Source organism: Lactuca sativa, chromosome 9 (assembly GCF_002870075.4).
Source record: "Lactuca sativa cultivar Salinas chromosome 9, Lsat_Salinas_v11, whole genome shotgun sequence".
Classification (NCBI taxonomy): domain Eukaryota; kingdom Viridiplantae; phylum Streptophyta; class Magnoliopsida; order Asterales; family Asteraceae; genus Lactuca; species Lactuca sativa.
Window position 1 is genome coordinate 95,453,683 of NC_056631.2, and position 23,864 is coordinate 95,477,546.

Here is a 23,864-nt window from a genome sequence, read left to right on the forward strand (position 1 = left end):
CTAGTTTGTGGAAAGATTCAATTGCCTGATTGACAAGTAGGTTTTCGGTCAACTTAATACCCAATTTGTATCTATTTTTGGAGTTCCCCTGATATCAAAAGCAAGAAAGAATATTATCATATGTTTAGTCTTTTTCTCAATTAAGGCATGGTTTAAGTAAGCCTATGATGTTTATTGTTTAGTAAACCTCATTGGAATTTGCGATGTTCGGTCTTTCTCCATCGTTTTCCTTTCCAATCGCATGCTTGTCTGAGATTTCATCGAAGCTTTTTCAAAATTTGTCCTATTCTTTGTTTTATGATGTTCATTACTTTTCATCATGATAAAACCCTTTGAATGTTTCAATGTATTGTCCTATTCTTTGTAGTTATTTCAAAGGTTACATACGTGGGTCTTTTGTATATTCTTGTGGGAATTATCACTAGATTTCACATCACATAGTAACAAAATCACCTAAGTCTGATGTTGAATGATATAGCCAGGTAAAAATTATCGAATACATGAAATAAGGGTTGTTAGATAAGGCTTTTAGCCAATAAGCAACAGTGTCGAACCAAATTGTGGTATGTATGAGGATTTTTGTGGTTGTAGGTTGTAGGTTGGTAGCTTTTCAAGATAAGGTCATTATCCTAGATCGATCCCCAATAATCTAAGGGTTTTTTCACCTCTCATTTGATGACTGTATGTATAATTGTAACTAGTTTGTAGTCATCATTATACTATATTAGTAGTGGTCCCAATACCTGTGCATCTTTCTGTTTGGTATCTATGTGATGTATAAGATACATTGTTTTGGAGTTTGTAGTTTGTCAGTTTCTGTAGATGGGCCCCAACACCAACTCTTGTATTAGAAATCTGTGTAATTTTGAGATTTATGCATATTTCACTTCGTCTAGGATGTATATTGGACATGTGTTCCACCTGTGCTTATGTTGTCACTAGAATTTTATTTAAAAAAAATGGTAAACCGTATCATCTGAGTGGTCCAAGCTGTCTTAGGTTCACGTGAGAGGTCAATCAATGAATACTAACAATATTTTGTGTGTGTTAGGGTTAGAACCCTTGACCTCTTGTGCGGTATTCCACTCCTCAGCCACTACACTCCCATCTTAAGGACTTGTAAAATTTATTTAAAGAGTAAAAAGTTAAAGAAATAACATTCGGGTATTTTTGTCTTTTAACAAATAATTAAATTCCTTTCAATTTCTTGAATGATTCCTACGTAATTCAAGTCCTATTTGAATCTTGAATTCCAAAGACGGACACAAAATGAAATCTTCAATGGTTACAGTGTGGGTCTGATTTACATCTCAAATGATGTTTAGGGTATTATGAACAACTTAAAAGTTGCTAGAAGAATAACTTTAGATTTCAATCTATTGGTGGCATGTTTTTTGTCATACAAGATTCCACTATTGGATTAGATATTTACTTTATAAGTACTCAAACCCTCCCATCAAGAGTTCTTTCTTTTTAGTGGGGGCTGAGTTGGTGTTCTATAAAGTGTTGAATAAGAAGATATGTTTGCATATATTCATCCTTCTTGGACAGTTTGTGCTACTTGTAAGTTGTAATAAGACAAACCAATCACTTGACTGGAGTCCACAAAGAAAAACAGAAACTTCAAGAAACACCGGATGTGTACAAATGATGTTCCAAACCATAATATCTATGTAAAATTAATATAAAAAAAATATAAGGCTAGCTAGATAAAAATGAACCAGTGAAGTTATGATCTTAAAGAACCGAAAGAAGTCCAGATCATCAATGTCTTTTACTTGTCTTGTTTCCATCAACCAATCATGAAGCACCAAATCATCACATGGACAAATGGACGATCCTGTATGTCACCACATCAGCAGTAAGCTTGGTGCAGCATCCCTATGTATATTCACTAGAATCTGTGATCATGAATTGCCATATGTCACATTCTGATTTGCTAAAAGGTTTTGAGGACGATAAATTCATTGTCTTTTTATGGTAATGATGCTTTTTTTTTTTCCAAGTAGCATATTGGTGAATAGTCTTGAAACTTTAGAGAATGTCTAGGGTAGGTGGGACCCACTGGTCACGTGAAGGGGGGCTGCCACATTGGATTCCTACAAGACAGAAATGTTGAACTCCAAATCTCCTCTAAACCCTTCTCCACCAGTTATCATCTATCTCCCACATGGACTCCATGGCCCACCCCACCATCTCCTTCACCATTTTCATCTCTATATAACTTTCAAACGCATTTTCCTTGCTTCATGATCGCTAGCTCTCATCACTCTCTATACAACACAAAAATCCTTCACATATATACATGTCCATATTTGTATCACAAAACCAGTGAAAGTGATAATTAAGATGGATGACTCTTCAGCTTCATACATACACATGGTAACAACAACAATAACAACAAAAACATATGGTTCATAATTCATATGGAAAGTTTTATAGATGATCATAGTTAAAAGTTTAACTATATATATGCATGGTGTGATTTGTTTTAGGTGCAACATCTTATAGAAAAGTGTTTGATCTTCCGCATGAGCAAAGAAGAGTGCATGGAAGCCCTATCTAAACATGCAAACATCAAGCCGGTCATCACCTCAACCGGTTAGTTTCCTTTCCTTTCCTCTACCTCAAACTATATATATACAGATCATTCATATATGACCATGCATGCATGGCCATACACACATGATCAGCTAGAGCTAGACACAATCCCAATATATGTTGGAGTCTCCATTCTCTTCTTAAGAGTTATCTTTCGAAAAAAATCAAGAAATCTATATCTCCAACATGGTATCAAAATAAACATCTAGCACACATGTCATCATCTAATCAAAACCTATAGTCACATCGGTTAGACACAGTCCCCTCCTACTGCTTGTATATATGTTGGCGTCTCCCCTCTCTTCCTTATGGGCTCTTTTGGAAAGAAAATCAACAATTTAACATATCTAACATGATATCAAAGCCATCATTGAGCCTCCATGTTAGGGGTCATGTGTAAGTCCCACATCAACTAGCTAGACACACTCAAATCTACGTGTATAGATTATGTTGGAAACTCACTATTTGTTAAAGGACTCTTTTGGAAAGAAAATGGACAGTAGATCCGATCCATATATATATATATATATATATATATATATATATATATATATATATATATATATATATATATATATATATATATATATATATATATATATATATATAACCATGATCCTAACCGAAATTGTTAAATATGATCACATTATTATTAAAAGTGAAACAAAACCCTACACATAACATGCAGTGTGGAAGGAGTTAGAGAAAGAGAACAAGGAGTTCTTTGAGTCGTACTTGCAGTCTCAGTCATCAACAGGAGCAAGTCGACAGATGTCGGAATCAGAGACGAGCGAGTTGATTCAAAAAATGATATCTGATAACAAATCAAACAACTCAGACAAGGATGATGATGATGAGTAATTAAAATATGGCATAACATGGTGACTCATTAACGTCTAGCTACTTTTTCATGCCTCCCCTAATCTATGCATGTATGTATGTATGTATGTATGTATTATTATTGATCTTACCATCCTGAAACAAAAGGGAAATGACCAGATTGCCCGAGATGACATAAGGGTATTTCAGTAAATTCAGGTGGGGTTGGGTGGGGATATTGAATCTTAGTGGGAAGAAGTCACTTTATATGTGATGTCATGTGAGGATTGTCCTTATTGTGGTAGCTAGCTCTCCTGTTTATAATAATAAATGAAACTGAATATGTTGGTCCATTTCATATTCTTATTCTCGTTTTTTAATTGAAAGTTGTTAATTACTTGTACTCGAAATCAAGATTTATGGTTGGAACAAGAAGTATTTGGACCATGCCAGACTAAATGAGTGATTGGGGGTTCAAGAATAGATTGTAAATAACATATAAAATGGAAGTAATCATTTAATATATTGGCCAAACTAGATGTTTGATCTATATATTGTATGAGTTTATTTGAAAGAAAAATAAAATATAAATTTTTAAACATTTCAAAAGTGTGAATTTATAAGAAAAGTGAAAAATATTGAATTATTAAAATTAAAGGTTTTTTTTTTATTTTTTTATTTTTAAATTTAGACAAATAATTTAGATGAATAAACAAATGAAACTAATATGACTTTAATTTAGTAATTTTGAAATTAAAAGAAAGTCCATTAATGAAATTAATATGTATTTATTGTTATATTTTATTATTATATCCTACCTAATAAATGAAAATACTTTTGATACTTGTCATTTTTTCTTTCATTTTGATATATGTCATTTTCTAGAATTTTTAAAATTATTATTTTCCAGTTGTCATTTTTTAAGGATTTCAATTTTTTCTTAAAATAAATTTCCAAAAAATTCTAATGGGTTATATATATATATATATATATATATATATATATATATATATATATATTTGAGACTTGTCATCTTTACTTTCATTTTGATATATATCATTTTCTAGAATTTTTAAAATTGTTATTTTCCACTTGTCATTTTTTAAAGATTTCAATTTTTTCTTAAAATAAATTTCCAAAAATTTCTAATGGGTTATATATATATATATATATATATATATATATATATATATATATATATATATATATATATATATATATATATATATATATATCATTCTGTTAATTTGATAATAAATTTTCATAAGTGATCCAAACAATTTGATTTCTTTTATAAATGTTACAAAAGATTACATTTTTTTTTTATAGAAAAGCATTATTGTATAGAATATTTAATGTTTATATTCATATTAAATTTTTATTTTTAATAAACCCGTGTGATACACGGATCTTATACCTAGTAAAATTTAATAAAATAGAAAAAACATAAAATAAGATGTGAAAAAAAATAAAATGAAAATAATAAGAAAGAAACCATTTATATTTTTAACTTTGAAATTTAAAAAAAAAACAACTTAACCCGTTAACCGTATAGGTTTCATGATAACTTTGATTAACCATAAAACTTTGAAGTCTATGAAAACCATTGAGTTTTGCGTTAACCATCCAAAGATTTTTTTCTCTTTAACAACCAAAACTTTTGATTTAAAAAAAAAAAAAAACTCCTTAACCGGATACAAAAGGTTTTTCCGATTATACTGACGATATAATGAATAATTTTGTTATACCATGACGGAAGATAACATTTAAACTTAGATACTAAAATCAATAGACGTAGGTTTGGATTTTGGGTATTTTGTTTAGTTTCTAATAAATTTATTCATAAAAAACATTACAATATCTTTTATGACCGATAAAAGTTTAAGTTTTAGACAATTCAAGACTCATAGTGTATTTAAGTATTTCAAGATGATTTGGATGTTTTGTTCAGCTATATCTAAAAAAATTATTCATCAAAAACAGTACAATATTTTTATGGCCGATAAAAGTTTAATATTTGTACAATTCAATATTCATAGTGTATTATTTTTCTTGAACTGGACTGTTAATGAGAAACGTATTTAAAGAATAAGCTAATAAAGCAACACTAAAAAAATGGTAAACCACATTATATAAGCAACCAATGTCAACTTATCCTTATAACCAAATTTTAATATTGTTTTCAATATTAAAATTTGAAGAAAATATTAGATTTTTCACAATAAAGAGAAACGTAAAAACTTTCAGATTAACATAAGTGGAACCATTTGTGATACAATGTCATCAACGTTAGCATACATAGAACATTTTGCCTCATTATTAGAAATATAGATAGAACTTAATCTCTGTTGTCCTCCATCAAAAACACCGTAAACAACAACAAAATAAAAATAAAAGAATTTTGAGTTAAAACGAAAGTTGGTCTAATCAAAAAGTTTATCAAATGTACGTCTTTGAAAGAAAAAAACATGTTTTTAAACATATTTTCTAATACCGGAAGGTTTTCAATAAGCCTTCTAAATGGCCAAAATGAAAAAAAAAAAACCGGAAAAAAGTTTAGTTTTAAAATAAAAGAAATCCTAAAATGTTAGGTCTTCTGTAATATTAACCTTAATATCAATAGAAATAGACTTCGACTATGGATGTGTTCGACAAAAATAACTGGTAGCGGGTAGCTTGTAGTGGGTAACGAGTAACTTCTAATCGGCAATGCTTTGTTAAATGCTTCATGAAGTAGTATTAAGATTTGAAACGTTTTGTTTAAACTAAACACTAGAAGCTTGTAGTGACAAACGATGCTTATTATTCAAAATGCTCCCATTTTGTTTTTCCAAATGTTTATAATTCTCTTTTTATTCATAGTTAATGTTAATTTGGCGACAACATAGTTTATGATTCTCTTTTTATTCATAGTTAATGTTAATTTGGCTCACTATGTTGTTGCCAACGTATTGAGTTTTTGGTGTTTAAAATATTTATTTTTCAACTTGATTATATTAATGTTATCATAATAAAATATTTTGGGTTTATTTTATGTTTGATATTTTGTTTAGTCATTTAGCTAAGTTAATTCTAGATACTTTTTTATTTATAGTTTTATAATTTACCATTTTTTTATATTTATAGGAAGAGATCATTAACATAATTACAATTAATAACTTAGTTAGCTTGTTTTTCATGTGGATGATAGTTTGCTTTGTTTTAATTGTTTTTACTGCCATGATAGATTGATAGTAGGCAAAAAACCTCAACTTTCGTTTAGGGTAGAGAATCTTTGAAACTATGGTTTGATTTTATGATTACCAATTTTATTAGTTGGTTATTTATTATATTAGCTTGATAAAGATCCTTCTGTGTTAAAGCTTAATTTTTTTTGTTTATTGTTGAGCACTGTTAGGGTGACATGACCATTCTATCTTGACTTGCTTAAATCATATGAACTCTATGACCATTAGGTTTATATGAATAGACTTTGATCATAAACTTAGGGTCAAATAGAGAATTTGGTAACTTTAATTTGTATATGTGTAATGACATTAACATATTAAACTAGTGTTATGACCACTAATGACAATTTACAATTCAAGTCTGGTATAAATCGAACTAAAAGCTGGTTTGTTTAATTATTTGTTCACTTGATCACTGAGCTGGTAGTTATAATAAATCATAGGATAAAGAATATGACCATTATTACCTGTCACATAGGAACTGGTAACCAATGAAATTAAATCCATTGCACTATCATATGAATCAACCATAGTGAATTAGCTAATCGAACCTAAACAAAAGTTCTCTTTAGTTATTGTTTTCTAGAATCACTTTTCTGCATTCCTTAGTCAGTTTTATTTTATTTAATTAATTAAAGTTTTAAGTTTTCTGAGATTACAAAATCAAAATCCTCCCCTTTTTAATTTGTTTATTTAGTTATAGGTAATTTATTAAGAATCATTCGCGTCCCACAAATGTTCGACAATCCATACTTACTAAATCCAGATTGCAAAATGAATAGGTACACTTGGCTAATTATGTAGTGATTTCAAAGAGAATAAGTGTAATATAAATATAAATTTGATATAATAAATTACCACATCAGAAAGGTTGTATGCCAAGTTCTCCAAGTGTGTGTTTTCGCTACATTAGGTTCAGGTTTTGGGACCTCATCAATCAGGATGATATCTTGGTCGATTTGGCCAAGATCAATGCAGTGATGTCATGGGAGGTTCCAAAGACTCCATATGACATTTAGAGTTTCCATGGGTTAGCTGGTTAATATTGGAGATTTTTTCAAGACTGCAATTCCTCTTACCCGCCTGACGAAGAAGAGCATTATGTTTTAATGGGGGGCCTGAGCAACAAACGACATTTGAGACTTTGAGTCAGAAGTTGTGTGAGGCACCAATGTTGACCCTTCCCGAGGGTGTTAAGGACTTTGTGGTTTACTGTGATGTTTTAATCACATGTTTGGGGGTCGTACTCATGCAACGGGGGCACATGATTGCTTATGCTTCTAGGAAGTTGAAGCCTCACAAGGCTAATTATCCTACTTATGATCTAAGTTGGGGGTAATGGCTTTTTCCCTCAAGATTTGGCGACACTACCTATATGGGGTCCATCGTACTATTTAGACGAATCATAAGAGTTTGACATATTTGATTGACCAACCAAATATGAAGATGACACATTGTAGATGGATGATGTGGTGAAAGATTATGATTGTGAGATTTTGTATCATCCGGGAAAGGCCAATGGGTAGCCGATGCACTGAGTCCTAATAGTACTAGCACACTTATTAAGGATCTATGATTGAGGATGACCATTGTGACTCCATTACTGGAAATTATTAAGGAAGCACAGGCTGAGGAAATCAAGGAAGAGAACCAAAAAAGTGAGAGGGTAGTTTGTCGGGTCTTAAAATTTGATATAGAAAGTTGGGTTCGTTATTTAGGAGGGGCCCGACAAATTTTGATGGGGGAGGACCATAAATCAAAATTTTCGATCCATCCGGGGGCCAAAAAGATGTATAGGGATCCGAGACATTATTATTGGTGGCCTTACATGAAAAGGGACATAGGTTGGTACGTCGAGAAGTGCTTAGCCTGCCAGAATGTCAGGGTTGAACATCAGAGGCCTCATGACATGTTACAGCCGATGGACATCCCATTATGGAAATATGAGCATATCACCATGGATTTTATCACTAAGCTACCAAAGACTTCAAGGGAATTTTATGTTATTTACATTATCGTGGACTGACTGACCAAGAGTGCACACTTTGTTGTTATCGAGGAGAGTTCCTCAGTCGAGAAGTTGGTCGATGTCTACAGTCGGGGGTGGTTGATCACCATGGTGTACCAAATTTTATGGTTTCTGATAAAGATGTTCATCTTAGTTCCAGGTTTCGGAAGAGGTTACACGATAATTTAGGTACTTAGTTACATTTTGGCACTACTTATCATCCACAGATCGACGGTCAGAGTGAGTGAACTATTCATACTTTAGAGGATATGTTGAGGGCATGTGTTCTAGATTTTGGTGGGAGTTGGGGTTCATAACTTTCGTTGGCAGAGTTCCCCTACAACATCAGTTATCACTCTAGTATTGATATGTCTCCCTTTATGTTGATTTATGGAAGGAAAGGTCAGACCCCAATTTTCTGAGATGAGGCCAGTTAGAGATTTATGGGGAGAACTAGGGTTGTGCTCAAGACTACAGAGCCGATATAATAGGTGCACGAGAGATTGAAGACCACTAAGAGTTTATAGAAGAGCTACGTAGATTGGTGCTGGTCCGATCTTGAATTTCAGGTTGGGGACTTCATGCTTCTGAAGGTGCCACCGTGGAAGGGTGTCATCCGATTTCGGAAGCATGGCAAGTTGGGTCCCAGGTTTATTGGACCATTCAGAGTGATTAATCGGGTGGGGAAGGTTACCTACTGCTTGGATCTACCCGATGAACTTAATTAGATCCATAACACTTTTCATGTTTCGTTGCTGCGGAAAGGTTTAACAGATGATTCTGAAGTGGTGCCTTTGGACAATATTCAGGTGGACGAACGCTTAAATTATGTATATAGACCGATCATGATCTTATATAGAAAGATGAAGACCTTACACAATAAGGTTGTGGGATTGGTGAAGGTGCAATGACAACACCAGAAGGGTTTTGAGTGGACTTGGGAACCAGAGGATGAGATGCACGGTCGCTATATTGAGCTATTTATAGCAATGGATTTCGAGGACGAAATCTAATTCAATTAGGGGAGAATTGTAACATCTGTATTCTTGATACGTAAATTATTATAGATTAATTATGCTTAATCCGTTGAAATCTGAAAAACTAAAATATTGAGAATTTAACTGGAGGCGCCATGTTGTTTTTTTTAAGAGATGAGGGTTGTCTAACCCATGGACTGAAATGTTTTATTAGGGTTTAAGGATATATAATGGTCATTAACCCCTAGGGTTTGATCATTCGTAACCTCAATCACCCTTAGAACGAATCTTGAGAAACCCTAACCTCATATCTCTTGTTCTTGAGCATTTTGATGATTTGTGAGCTTATTTCTTCCTTTTTAAATGAAGCTTTACGATCAAGAAATGCTCATTATGCTATAGAAGTAAGTTCCAAGTTAAGATCCAACAAAGTTACTTCATTTATGGACTTTTGTAAGTGTAAAGTAAATACCTTACTCTTTGGTTTATTGGATTAATTATTTGTTGTATTTGTCACCTTTTGGTCCATTTTTATTTTTTTCCTTGGAGTTGAGAGAACAATGACTGCTTTTTAGCACTTTTATATGTCTGGACCTTATAGACTTGGAAAGTTGGGATCTTTTTCATTCCCATTAAACCATACTACTGTGATGATCCATTTAAGTCTTTTAGAAGCATAAAGTCTAGATCTTGGTTGTTTGGACCATCCTAATGGATAAAGTTGGAAAGTTTATGTTGGAATAGTGTCTAAGGCTGCAACTATATTAGGCAAGTATTTGACCCGATTGTGCATGGTCCTTTTGGGTTGCCTTCACCATAGCAACTTGACAGGATGATTTATTATGAGAGAGTAAATATTATTAATATATTATGAGAATAATATAAGGAATAATAATATTGTTATTTGATTAATATAAGTCATAAATTAATTAGTATTAATTTGGTGGCTTAAAGAGATTAATTAAATAAGAGGGTATAAACTGTCAATTGTTTGATAGTTACACTTTAGACTGTAAATCCTTAAGGGATAGGGATTGGACGGATTCTAGAGCTTGGGATAGCTCAAAATCGTCCAAGGCTTATCTATGGTAAGGATTTGGATTGCTTTAAGGAAAGGATTATCCAACTAGGGTTTAAGGTGAAACCCTTAAGGAGTCTACAAGTATAAATAGACCCTATGGCAAAGGGAAATCGGGATCTCTTCTCAAGTAAGAAAACCATGGCCGATTTCCTCCTTCCCTCTCACTCTCAAATCATCTTCTTTGCTTATTGGTGTTTGTAAGCCATTAGAGGAGTGACAATTGTGACTCTAGAGCTCCAAGACAACAAGATCAAAACAAGAGATTCAAAGGTAAACTTCTAGATCTGATTTTGTATTGTTTTATACCTAATTAGTCATTAGAAGTCTTGGATTCAAAGCATGTTTAATTAGAAAGCCTAGATCCAAGCATTAGGGTTTTGCATGCGCACATAGGAAAGTTCTTATGGCTAAAACCCATCAGTGGTATCAGAGACTGGTTGGTTTCTATTAAATTGTTGCTTGTTTGTTTGAATCTTGTTTGCAAAATTCGAATTTTGTGTTTCTGTGTCGTAAACTCGACGAGTCCCATGGTGGACTAGACGAGTTGGCCTAACTTGACGAGTCCAATTGGGAAATCGACGAGTTCAAGCGTCAGGAAAGGCCAGATTCGGGATTTTTCCATACTTATCTTTTGGAAACTTACCTTTATCATATTAGATCAATCTTAATCCGATTTTCTGATATATATGACTATAATCTTGATCTAATTAAAGATATTTATCAACTAATTAATTATTTAATTTCCTTATGTGATAATTAATTAATTATTTTGATTAAATTGGTAATTATCTTGCAAGAAATAATTAAATAAATCAAATATGGATAATTATGGAATTATTTGTTAATTGATATTATTTGTTATTTGATCCTCCATGTTTTAAATGTTTAAAAACTTGTCCTCAAGTTTTGAAATTTATGTTTTGTGATTAAAAGTTTTAATTTAGACAATTTAAATTTCAAACCCTAGATTTTTAAAAGTTTAAAATACAACCCTATACTAATATAATATTACAAGATTAATATATATATATATATATATATATATATATATATATATATATATATATGTATGTATGTATGTATGTATAGCTAAATGCTAGTCTTACCGTTAGTAGGCCTCATTCACGAAGCCGATCTATAAGGTGGGTATAAGGTTGCAGCCTATAAAATGGCGCTTAATGGGTGTACACTCACACCCACCGCTTGCTTGATCGGTGGAGGGTCGTTAGCCGAATGGGTAGGATAGGGCAACCTCATCCTCTCAATAAAAGTATAATATGAAATACAAAGTAACTACATATTTCTTAAAATTTCCCAATCTTAGTTACTTTAGGAAAAGTGAATTGATGCAATCCCATGAAATTATACTTTGCACCCTTGCAAAGAAGTTAGTGGAGTGTGTGTGGTTTACCGGCACACTAATTGGTTCTAATCAAAGGTGGCAAAGGGTGATTCATTGTTTATGTCACAACTGTAAATTTTAAGCTATGTAATCTACACATTCAAGTTAATGTGAATCAAAAACTTTAACCAAATACAAGATACAAGTACTATAAATAGTCATCAAACAATTGGAGACCCTAGAAGTTCTTATTAAGCCTATTTTGGACTAGAACTTCCTTATTGGATCCTAATGGACCAATAAGCTTCCAATTAGACTATCATGGGCTTAGAACCCTAATTGGGCTCTAATTGGACCCACACTTATTTATTTTAACATTTTAGGTCATGTTGGGCCTAGAATTAAATAAATTAAAAGCCTTGATACATGAATAACCTAAACTAGTCCAATAAAAACATAAAAATCCTACTACACTCCTTTAGACTTAAAACACACCCTAATTACCTCTAATATTGGGCTTAGGAGCAAAAAGCCCAAAATTTTCCTTTTTCCTTCCATGTCTCGGCCCAATACCCAAGCCCAAGAGGATTTGAAGATAGTTGACTTAAGTGTGCCACCTCATTATTGTCCATAGGATCTCCATGCAAGATACTTCCTTTTTCCCATGCAAGCATCACTTCACAATCACCTCACTTCTCTCCTCTCTCTCACTCTCGGCCATACACACCCACACACCAAACATCTCTCACAAATTCTCTCTAGTTCACTCAAGGAAACTCTCTTCTTCCCTCTCCAAAATCTCGAAAATTTGGAAGCATTCAAGAAGGTTCTTCCACAAAATTCTTCATCTAAGGTAAGATCATGCATAGATCTATGGTTTAAATTCTTTTGTTATCAATCATCTCTTCCTAATCCATGCAAAAATCATGATCTTGCACCCTAGAACCATCTCCAAACTCGAGATCTTCATCAAAGGGAGCCAAGGCCAAAAACACTTCATTTTCCTTCCATTTTTCCTTGCAAAACCGAACCAACACCTCAAGGTGAGATTCATACCCCTATTTTCTGTTTTTAAGAGTTTTTGTGGGGGGGAATACAAGTGAAAGTGTAGATCTATATGTATTTGTATGCCTTGTATGATTTCCATGCTTATATGTATGCTTATATGTGTTTTAATGTTGGATCTAGCCATTAAACCCCTCAAAACCGAGATATAACTCATGTTTTATGATATTAGCTTCAAATATGTTCCTACATAATAAGTGGTACTAGATAAATAGCCAAGTGGTTAGCAACAATTTTCTTTAAGCTAAAAACACACATTTTGGGCCAAAAATGTGAAAAATACAAAATTAAGGGCCCAAAATGACATTTTACAGATTCTGATGGTTGAAATGTGTCAAAACAGTTTCAATAAGGCTATTTCTGGAATTCTATTCAATTGGTGGATTAAAAACATAAATTTCAAGCCTATTGGGCTAAAAATGCAAATTTCGGCCCAATAAGGCCCATTATGCGAATTTTTCTGTTTTGGAGGGCCAAAACTGTAACTTTCTGTAAAACAGTGGACTATAAGTGTCCCAAACCCTTTTCAAAGGTTTAAAATGCTTTTTAAATTTAAAAGGGACCAAAGTTGCAAAAATTTTCCATTTTGGGCCAAAATTGTCAAAATTGCGAAAAGATGGGCTAAAACCGAGAAAAACTGCATTTTCAGGGACTTAAACTGTTTTCTTTGAAAAATATACTGGAAAATATTAATTTCAATAATTTTTGGTGTTAAAATGTCAAGAAAAATAGTTTAAGGACCAAACCGGGAAATACTTAAATAAAAGGGTTGAAAATGTAAATTTTACAAATAATGAGGGGCTGAAAACAAAAATATTTCAAGGCTGATACATTATGTACAATTTGATCAAATAACGATACCTCGACTACCAACGAAATACAACTCATTACAATACCACAAGTCGTTGCTAAACGAATTGGCTCGGTCTCGAGCCAATGGAAATCTACAACTACTAACTCTTTGATACATACAAATAACGATTGGTAACACACATACATACGAGTGTGCACAGACGTCTACGCACCATCTTCGGGCCCCAAAAGTGTAAAATCTTGTTTGTTGGGCCTAGCTAGCCCAATGACCTGATCTTAAGGCCCGAAGACATTTTTTTTACTACGAAGTGTTGAGTTTTACCGACTTGGCACAACGTAGGGTGACTTTCAATGGCTTGTACCATTGGACCCCAAGGGCCATGGTATTGCTAGAAAAGTCTACACATTTTACGAGGCGGGTCGGGGACCCCTCGCACACATATTTCCCCAGCCGGTTAATAGAGTTACCGGGGTCTTCGTGACCTCTTTCTCTTCGGATGTGGGACTACTCATAGTCCGGGCGATTGGATAACGTGATTAGTACTGACGACGCCTTCGGGAATCGTTGGTATATCTATAAACCGGGTATTTGTGTAATGCGGGTTTGTAGTAAATAATCAATGCTCGAGAACCTTCCAACGTCGCTTGGGACCGATACTACTATTTTTGTAATGGTTTCAACGCAACTCAATGGATTTCAAAAGAACTAGGGGAACATCGGGTTTCCCTAGGGTTTTTTTTTATCACATACAGATTTTAAACGCATACATCTTAAACGAACAATTTTTGCAAGTATAGAAACAAACAAGCATACCTATGGATCTTCACAAACGTTTTGAAAGCTTTTCTTTTCAGAAAATATCGGATTTTCTGGTGGTTTTTCAAACAATATAAACATTCGATTTCAAACACTACTTATGAACTCACCAACATTTCATATGTTGACGTTTTTCAAAATACTTGTATTCTCAGGGAACCAGTGAGTCAAGGGAAATCATGCTCAGTGACGGTTGCAGTTTATTTTTGAATGAACCAAACAATATTAAATTTTTGGAAATGTAATATCTCAAACAATGTATGACATGTAAACACTACTGGTTGTATTATGTTGATGAATGGTGACGAATGTTGTTTTGTTTCATATATATTCAATGTTATGGTATTCAATTGAGTCACGACAGCCCCCGGACGTTTCCGCCGTCTGGTTCGGGGGTGTGACAGGTTGGTATCAGAGCTTTGTTTATAGTGAACTAGCATGTCGAGCCATACATTGATATGCAACTATAAACCAAAAAGAAGGACTAACATAACTCTGAACAAAACAAATAAATAAAACACACTTGCCTGCATTAGGAGTAAGGACCTAACGCTGAATCAAACACCATAATGCTGGTATCTCGGTCAACTCGGGACTGTTCTTAGTGATGCCAAGGGGCGAATGTAGCCTGATCAACTACATTCTCTCCAAGGTAAAACTAACACACGTCTTGATGAGATCGGAATAGCCAGGGAACCTAAAAATTTTACCCTATATCCCCCAAAAAAGGAGAATATTTGCTTAGCCTGTGTAATAATCATAGTACCCTAGGAATAATGTAGCATAATTACGTACTCGCGCAGACAGCATGGCTGGTTTTCATCACCCTGGAGACCCCTACTTCCCTAATCAGGGAAACAACGGGTGGCTAGAGGAGGAGCCTGAGGAAGAGCCTGAAGAAGAACCTGAGGAGGACCCCGAAGAGGAATCAGACGGGGAACCGGAGGCAGAAGTCGAGGGCGAGCCTGCCGAACCCGAAGAAGACGAAGAACCTTTCGAAGAGGAGCTCGATGACAGCGAAGGGGGTGATTCGGATGCAGAGTCCGAGGTCATCGACCCCCCTTACCCGATCAGGGTACCCGCTTATCGTGTGGGACCCACTGGACCTACCCCTCCTTGGGGCATGGATCTTTGGAGATGGAGCAGACATCAGGGACAGCGACCCCCGTTTGGCATGTCACGGGAGTTCTTTGACTTGAGGGACGGAGGACCGGCCGACCGAGCCCTACCGGTCATGGTGAGACGGTTACGGGACACCGGCGACCTTGCTCAGGACACTGCTGATCAACTACGCCAGCTGTGGACTAGAGTCGAACGTGCGGAACAGGAGACGCGTGACGTCCTCCGGGAGTTTCACATGAGGCAGGTAAGGTGGGAATCTCGACTTCAGGATGCAGAACGCTTGGTGACTCGTTTTCAGGGAGCGTCCACATCTTCGGCACCACCTCCTGACGCCGCTCATCGCGGTTAGGGATAGACCTACCGTAGTAGGATATTAGTAACTATGTTATGTACTCCGGCTCTATGTTTAAGTGACTACACTACTCATGGAGCCGTTATGCTGTCGGATTAGCGTTACTTATGTATGCTCCTACAAGCAAATTTTCTTGTACTAAACACGGATAATATTAATGAACTTTTGTGTGTTTTGCTATGATATTCTCAGTTATTATGTGTTGAGTTGTTATGATTATATGCTTGATGATAGTAATGCTTAGGTTCGTACCCTACACCTAGTTAGTAGGATCATAACCTCACCGAAACCACGTACACTCAACATCTTTCCGTTTCATGACAGAAAGATGCCTCGCCCAGCTACTCGCGGAAATCCCGAACCAACCCCGCCAGAAGTTGACTCCACTGCTTTCCAGGCAGCCGTGTCTGCTGCGGTCACAGCGGCTATGGCACAACTTCACCGAGGGAACAACGGAGGAGGTAACGGGCAAGGATCCGGAAGTTCGAACAACGGGACGAACCAAGGACTCACTAAAACGTGCACCTACAAGGATTTTGCGAACGCTAAACCCCGAACTTTCAACGGTACCGGAGGAGTGATCGCCCTAAAGCGATGGATCGAGAAGGTAGAGTCGGTATTCGAGATATGCGAGTGCCCCGAGCAGATGAAAGTGAAGTTCGCGGCCTGCACTTTCGTGGACCAAGCACTCACTTGGTGGAATGGTCATGTGGAGGCTATGACACTCCCTGTCGCCAACTCTATTCCCTGGGCAGAGATGAAAGAGATGTTGACGGCTGAGTACTGCCCCCGAGGCGAAATACAGAAGATGGAGCAGGAACTATGGAATCTCACGGTGCAGAATGGGAACATCGATGCTTACATATCGAGATTCAGCGAACTATCTCTGTTGTGCCCGGGTATGATCACATCAGAGGGGAAGAAGATTGAACGATTCATTTGGGGATTGACATCCCCCATTCAAGGGAACGTGATAGCTGCTAACCCTGAAACATTTGACAGCGCGAAGAGATTGGCAAAGAGGCTGTATGATCATAACCACAAAAAGGGCGAGAAACCGGTAGAGACTGAGAAGAAGAAGGAGAGCGATGGTAAGAAAGGATGGAACAACAAGAGGAAGGGGCGTCAAGGTCCCGAGACCTCTAAAAAGCAGCAAACGGTGGCAGTTCACGCTGTCACTGCGCCAGTACCAGTCACATCACATGCTCCAGCCTCAGCTGTTTCAAATACTTCAAGACCCTATTCCGGCACTCATCCCAAATGCAACAAGTGCGGTTTCCATCACCAAGGAGAATGTAGGGAGTTCCATTGCACCAGTTGCAATCGAAGGGGACACACTGCAAAGTTCTGCAGGACTTATCCTTCTCAGAACCAGAGTCAGGGAAACAACCAGAATAACAACAACAATCACCGCAACATCAACAACACCAATGCCGGCGGCCACAACGCGGGGCCTAGCCACACCTGTTTCGGGTGTGGAAGGACGGGACATTTCCGTCGAGATTGCCCTAACAACAACAACAACTTCGGAAACAGAGGAACAGGAAGAATGCTGACTATGGGTCAGAGTGATGCAGTTCAAGATCCCGCAATTGTGACCGGTACGTTTCTCCTAAACCACACTTATGCATGCATCTTATTCGATACCGGAGCGGAGCGAAGTTTCGTAAGCGAGAAGTTTAAACATTTACTAAAACAACAACCCCAAAAGCTAAATGAAACCTATACGGTGGAAATGGCCAATGGGAAAACCGAATCCACTAGGGAAATCTACACTGGATGTACCCTAACCCTTAACCAACACGTCTTTCGAATAGACCTAATGCCAGTATCAATTAGGAGTTTCGATGTGATTATCGGCATGGATTGGTTAAGCCCCCACCATGCCGAGATTTTGTGCCACGAGAAGGCCGTTCGCCTTCGTCTCCCGAATCACGAAACCCTAGTAATTTACGGAGACAAACCTAGCACGAATCTCCGCATCATCTCGTGCATCAAAGCACAAAAACATCTGCGAAAGAACAATTTAGCGTTCTTGGCCCACATAGTGGACAAGACAAAAGAAGAAACTAACATCCAAGACATCCCGGTAGCGTGTGAATTTCCGGACGTGTTTCCCGAAGATCTTCCAGGAGTACCCCCAGAGAGACAGGTTGAATTCCGAATCGACCTCGTTCCAGGAGCAACTCCCCTCGCTAAATCACCGTATCGGTTGGCACCTGCTGAAATGCAGGAATTGTCCAGCCAACTCAGTGAGCTTCTGGACAAGGGATTTATCCGACCTAGCTACTCGCCATGGGGAGCTCCGGTACTCTTTGTCAAAAAGAAGGACGGATCTTTCAGAATGTGCATCGATTACAGAGAGTTGAACAAACTCACTGTCAAAAACCGCTACCCACTCCCGCGAATCGATGATTTATTCGACCAGCTCCAAGGAGCTAGCTATTTTTCTAAAATAGATCTACGGTCCGGATACCACCAACTCAAGGTCCGAGAAGAAGATATTCCTAAAACCGCTTTTCGAACCCGCTATGGACATTACGAATTCGTCGTAATGCCCTTCGGTCTAACAAATGCACCCGCCGCATTTATGGACCTGATGAACCGAATTTGTCGACCGTTCTTGGACAACTTCGTCATTGTGTTTATCGATGACATCCTCGTCTATTCTCGAAGCAAAGAGGAGCATGGCCAACATCTTCGACAAGTCCTAGAAACGCTGCAATCGGAAAAGCTTTACGCCAAACTCTCCAAGTGCGAGTTCTGGCTTCGGAGTGTGAATTTCTTAGGCCACGTAGTTAGCCAAGATGGAATTCATGTGGATCCCTCTAAGGTCAAAGCTGTGGAAGGATGGGCAACTCCGACTACTCCCACGGAAATTCGTCAGTTCTTAGGCCTAGCAGGCTACTATAGAAGATTCATCCAAAACTTCTCAAAGATCGCCAAGCCACTTACCTTGCTTACGCAAAAGAGTGTGCCGTTCAAGTGGACAGACCAACAAGAGATTGCGTTTCGAACCTTGAAGCAAGCTCTTTGCAGCGCTCCTGTACTATCTCTACCTGAAGGAACGGAAGATTTTGTAGTTTACTGTGACGCGTCAAATCAAGGCTTAGGTTGCGTTCTCATGCAACGTGGAAGAGTGATAGCGTATGCGTCCCGTCAACTAAAGGCGCATGAAGTAAATTACACAACCCATGACCTAGAACTGGGAGCGGTGGTCTTCGCTCTAAAAATTTGGAGGCACTACCTGTACGGTACAAAGTGCACCATCTTTACGGACCACAAGAGCCTCCAGCACATCTTGAATCAGAAGGAGCTGAACATGAGACAACGAAGATGGGTGGAATTGTTAAACGACTACGAATGCGAGATCAAGTACCATCCAGGCAAGGCCAACGTGGTAGCTGACGCATTAAGTCGGAAGGAGTATACAAATCGACGTACGAAAACGCACTCGATAACCATTCAGTCTCATCTGACCACTCAAATTGCATCAGCCCAGGCAGAGGCTATGAAAACGGAAAACAAAACTAGCGAGGCATTACGCGGAATGGAGAAGAACCTGGAAGTCAAAGAGAATGGGGTATACTACTTCATGAACCGTATTTGGGTTCCAAAAATCGAAGGATTCAGGGAGATCGTTATGAAGGAAGCCCACAAGACACGATACTCCATTCATCCTGGTTCGGACAAGATGTATTTGGACATTAAGCAGCACTATTGGTGGCCTAACATGAAGGCGGAAATCGCAACTTATGTTAGTAAGTGCCTTACGTGTGCCAAAGTAAAAGTGGAATACCAAAAACCTTCTGGACTGTTACAGCAACCGGCAATCCCTGAGTGGAAATGGGAGGGGATTTCTATGGATTTCGTGACCAAGCTGCCCAAGACGTCGGACGGATTGGACACCATATGGGTAATAATCGACCGACTGACGAAATCTGCCCATTTCCTGCCAATCAAAGAGTCCTACAAGATGGAGAGGCTGACACGTTTATACCTACGAGAGATTGTAAAACTTCATGGAGTGCCAAAATCCATCATTTCGGATAGGGACAGTAGATTCACGTCACGCTTTTGGCAGTCGCTCCACAAGGCCATGGGAACTCATCTTGATATGAGCACCGCGTATCACCCACAAACGGACGGTCAAAGCGAACGAACCATTCAGACGCTTGAAGATATGCTTCGTGCATGTGTGATAGACTTCGGAAAGTCTTGGGATACCCACCTACCGTTGATCGAGTTTTCATATAACAATAGTTATCATTCGAGCATTAAGGTGGCCCCTTTCGAAGCACTGTACGGGCGTAAATGTAGATCACCGTTATGTTGGGCTGAAGTAGGTGACACCCAGCTAGCAGGAACACATACGTCGGATAGGGCAATGACAGGACCGGAAATCATTCGCGAGACCACAGAAAAGATTGTCCAGATCAAAGCTCGATTACAAGCATCGCGTGACCGGCAAAAGAGCTACGCTGATAAACGGCGAAAGCCCTTAGAGTTCCAGGTCGGTGATCGAGTATTGTTGAAAGTCTCACCCTGGAAAGGGGTTATACGTTTCGGAAAACGAGGAAAGCTAAACCCCCGGTACATTGGACCTTTCGAAATCGTCGCCCGAATAGGTCCGGTAGCCTACAGACTACAACTACCCCCGGAGCTAAACGGTGTGCACCCCGTGTTTCATGTTTCTAATCTGAAAAAGTGCCTATCAGATGAAACCCTTGTCGTTCCTCTTGACGAAATCGAAATCAACGAGAATCTCCTGTTCGTCGAAGAACCAATCGAAATCATGGACAGGGAGGTGAAGCGTACTAAACAAAGTCGCATCCCGATCGTGAAGGTACGGTGGAACGCAAAGCGTGGGCCAGAATTCACGTGGGAACGCGAAGATCAAATGAAGCAGAAGTACCCTCACCTATTCTAATAATTCTCAAATCTAGCTTTCAAATAGAATTTCGGGACGAAATTCCCTCTAACGGGGGGATGATGTCACAACTGTAAATTTTAAGCTATGTAATCTACACATTCAAGTTAATGTGAATCAAAAACTTTAACCAAATACAAGATACAAGTACTATAAATAGTCATCAAACAATTGGAGACCCTAGAAGTTCTTATTAAGCCTATTTTGGACTAGAACTTCCTTATTGGATCCTAATGGACCAATAAGCTTCCAATTAGACTATCATGGGCTTAGAACCCTAATTGGGCTCTAATTGGACCCACACTTATTTATTTTAACATTTTAGGTCATGTTGGGCCTAGAATTAAATAAATTAAAAGCCTTGATACATGAATAACCTAAACTAGTCCAATAAAAACATAAAAATCCTACTACACTCCTTTAGACTTAAAACACACCCTAATTACCTCTAATATTGGGCTTAGGAGCAAAAAGCCCAAAATTTTCCTTTTTCCTTCCATGTCTCGGCCCAATACCCAAGCCCAAGAGGATTTGAAGATAGTTGACTTAAGTGTGCCACCTCATTATTGTCCATAGGATCTCCATGCAAGATACTTCCTTTTTCCCATGCAAGCATCACTTCACAATCACCTCACTTCTCTCCTCTCTCTCACTCTCGGCCATACACACCCACACACCAAACATCTCTCACAAATTCTCTCTAGTTCACTCAAGGAAACTCTCTTCTTCCCTCTCCAAAATCTCGAAAATTTGGAAGCATTCAAGAAGGTTCTTCCACAAAATTCTTCATCTAAGGTAAGATCATGCATAGATCTATGGTTTAAATTCTTTTGTTATCAATCATCTCTTCCTAATCCATGCAAAAATCATGATCTTGCACCCTAGAACCATCTCCAAACTCGAGATCTTCATCAAAGGGAGCCAAGGCCAAAAACACTTCATTTTCCTTCCATTTTTCCTTGCAAAACCGAACCAACACCTCAAGGTGAGATTCATACCCCTATTTTCTGTTTTTAAGAGTTTTTGTGGGGGGGAATACAAGTGAAAGTGTAGATCTATATGTATTTGTATGCCTTGTATGATTTCCATGCTTATATGTATGCTTATATGTGTTTTAATGTTGGATCTAGCCATTAAACCCCTCAAAACCGAGATATAACTCATGTTTTATGATATTAGCTTCAAATATGTTCCTACATAATAAGTGGTACTAGATAAATAGCCAAGTGGTTAGCAACAATTTTCTTTAAGCTAAAAACACACATTTTGGGCCAAAAATGTGAAAAATACAAAATTAAGGGCCCAAAATGACATTTTACAGATTCTGATGGTTGAAATGTGTCAAAACAGTTTCAATAAGGCTATTTCTGGAATTCTATTCAATTGGTGGATTAAAAACATAAATTTCAAGCCTATTGGGCTAAAAATGCAAATTTCGGCCCAATAAGGCCCATTATGCGAATTTTTCTGTTTTGGAGGGCCAAAACTGTAACTTTCTGTAAAACAGTGGACTATAAGTGTCCCAAACCCTTTTCAAAGGTTTAAAATGCTTTTTAAATTTAAAAGGGACCAAAGTTGCAAAAATTTTCCATTTTGGGCCAAAATTGTCAAAATTGCGAAAAGATGGGCTAAAACCGAGAAAAACTGCATTTTCAGGGACTTAAACTGTTTTCTTTGAAAAATATACTGGAAAATATTAATTTCAATAATTTTTGGTGTTAAAATGTCAAGAAAAATAGTTTAAGGACCAAACCGGGAAATACTTAAATAAAAGGGTTGAAAATGTAAATTTTACAAATAATGAGGGGCTGAAAACAAAAATATTTCAAGGCTGATACATTATGTACAATTTGATCAAATAACGATACCTCGACTACCAACGAAATACAACTCATTACAATACCACAAGTCGTTGCTAAACGAATTGGCTCGGTCTCGAGCCAATGGAAATCTACAACTACTAACTCTTTGATACATACAAATAACGATTGGTAACACACATACATACGAGTGTGCACAGACGTCTACGCACCATCTTCGGGCCCCAAAAGTGTAAAATCTTGTTTGTTGGGCCTAGCTAGCCCAATGACCTGATCTTAAGGCCCGAAGACATTTTTTTTACTACGAAGTGTTGAGTTTTACCGACTTGGCACAACGTAGGGTGACTTTCAATGGCTTGTACCATTGGACCCCAAGGGCCATGGTATTGCTAGAAAAGTCTACACATTTTACGAGGCGGGTCGGGGACCCCTCGCACACATATTTCCCCAGCCGGTTAATAGAGTTACCGGGGTCTTCGTGACCTCTTTCTCTTCGGATGTGGGACTACTCATAGTCCGGGCGATTGGATAACGTGATTAGTACTGACGACGCCTTCGGGAATCGTTGGTATATCTATAAACCGGGTATTTGTGTAATGCGGGTTTGTAGTAAATAATCAATGCTCGAGAACCTTCCAACGTCGCTTGGGACCGATACTACTATTTTTGTAATGGTTTCAACGCAACTCAATGGATTTCAAAAGAACTAGGGGAACATCGGGTTTCCCTAGGGTTTTTTTTTTATCACATACAGATTTTAAACGCATACATCTTAAACGAACAATTTTTGCAAGTATAGAAACAAACAAGCATACCTATGGATCTTCACAAACGTTTTGAAAGCTTTTCTTTTCAGAAAATATCGGATTTTCTGGTGGTTTTTCAAACAA

General features: G+C 37.3%; 1 protein-coding gene across 1 annotated transcript; it reads left to right on the top strand.

The window, feature by feature from the left end:
* The first annotated feature begins 2,226 nt into the window (after window positions 1-2,226).
* Window positions 2,227-3,773, top strand: LOC111895248 (uncharacterized). The gene is made up of 3 exons (XM_023891338.3): window positions 2,227-2,382; window positions 2,496-2,601; window positions 3,290-3,773. Exons 1-3 carry the CDS (start codon window positions 2,350-2,352, stop codon window positions 3,460-3,462), a joined length of 312 nt encoding a protein of 103 aa, XP_023747106.1. The 5' UTR covers window positions 2,227-2,349; the 3' UTR covers window positions 3,463-3,773.
* The last annotated feature ends 20,091 nt before the right edge of the window (window positions 3,774-23,864 follow it).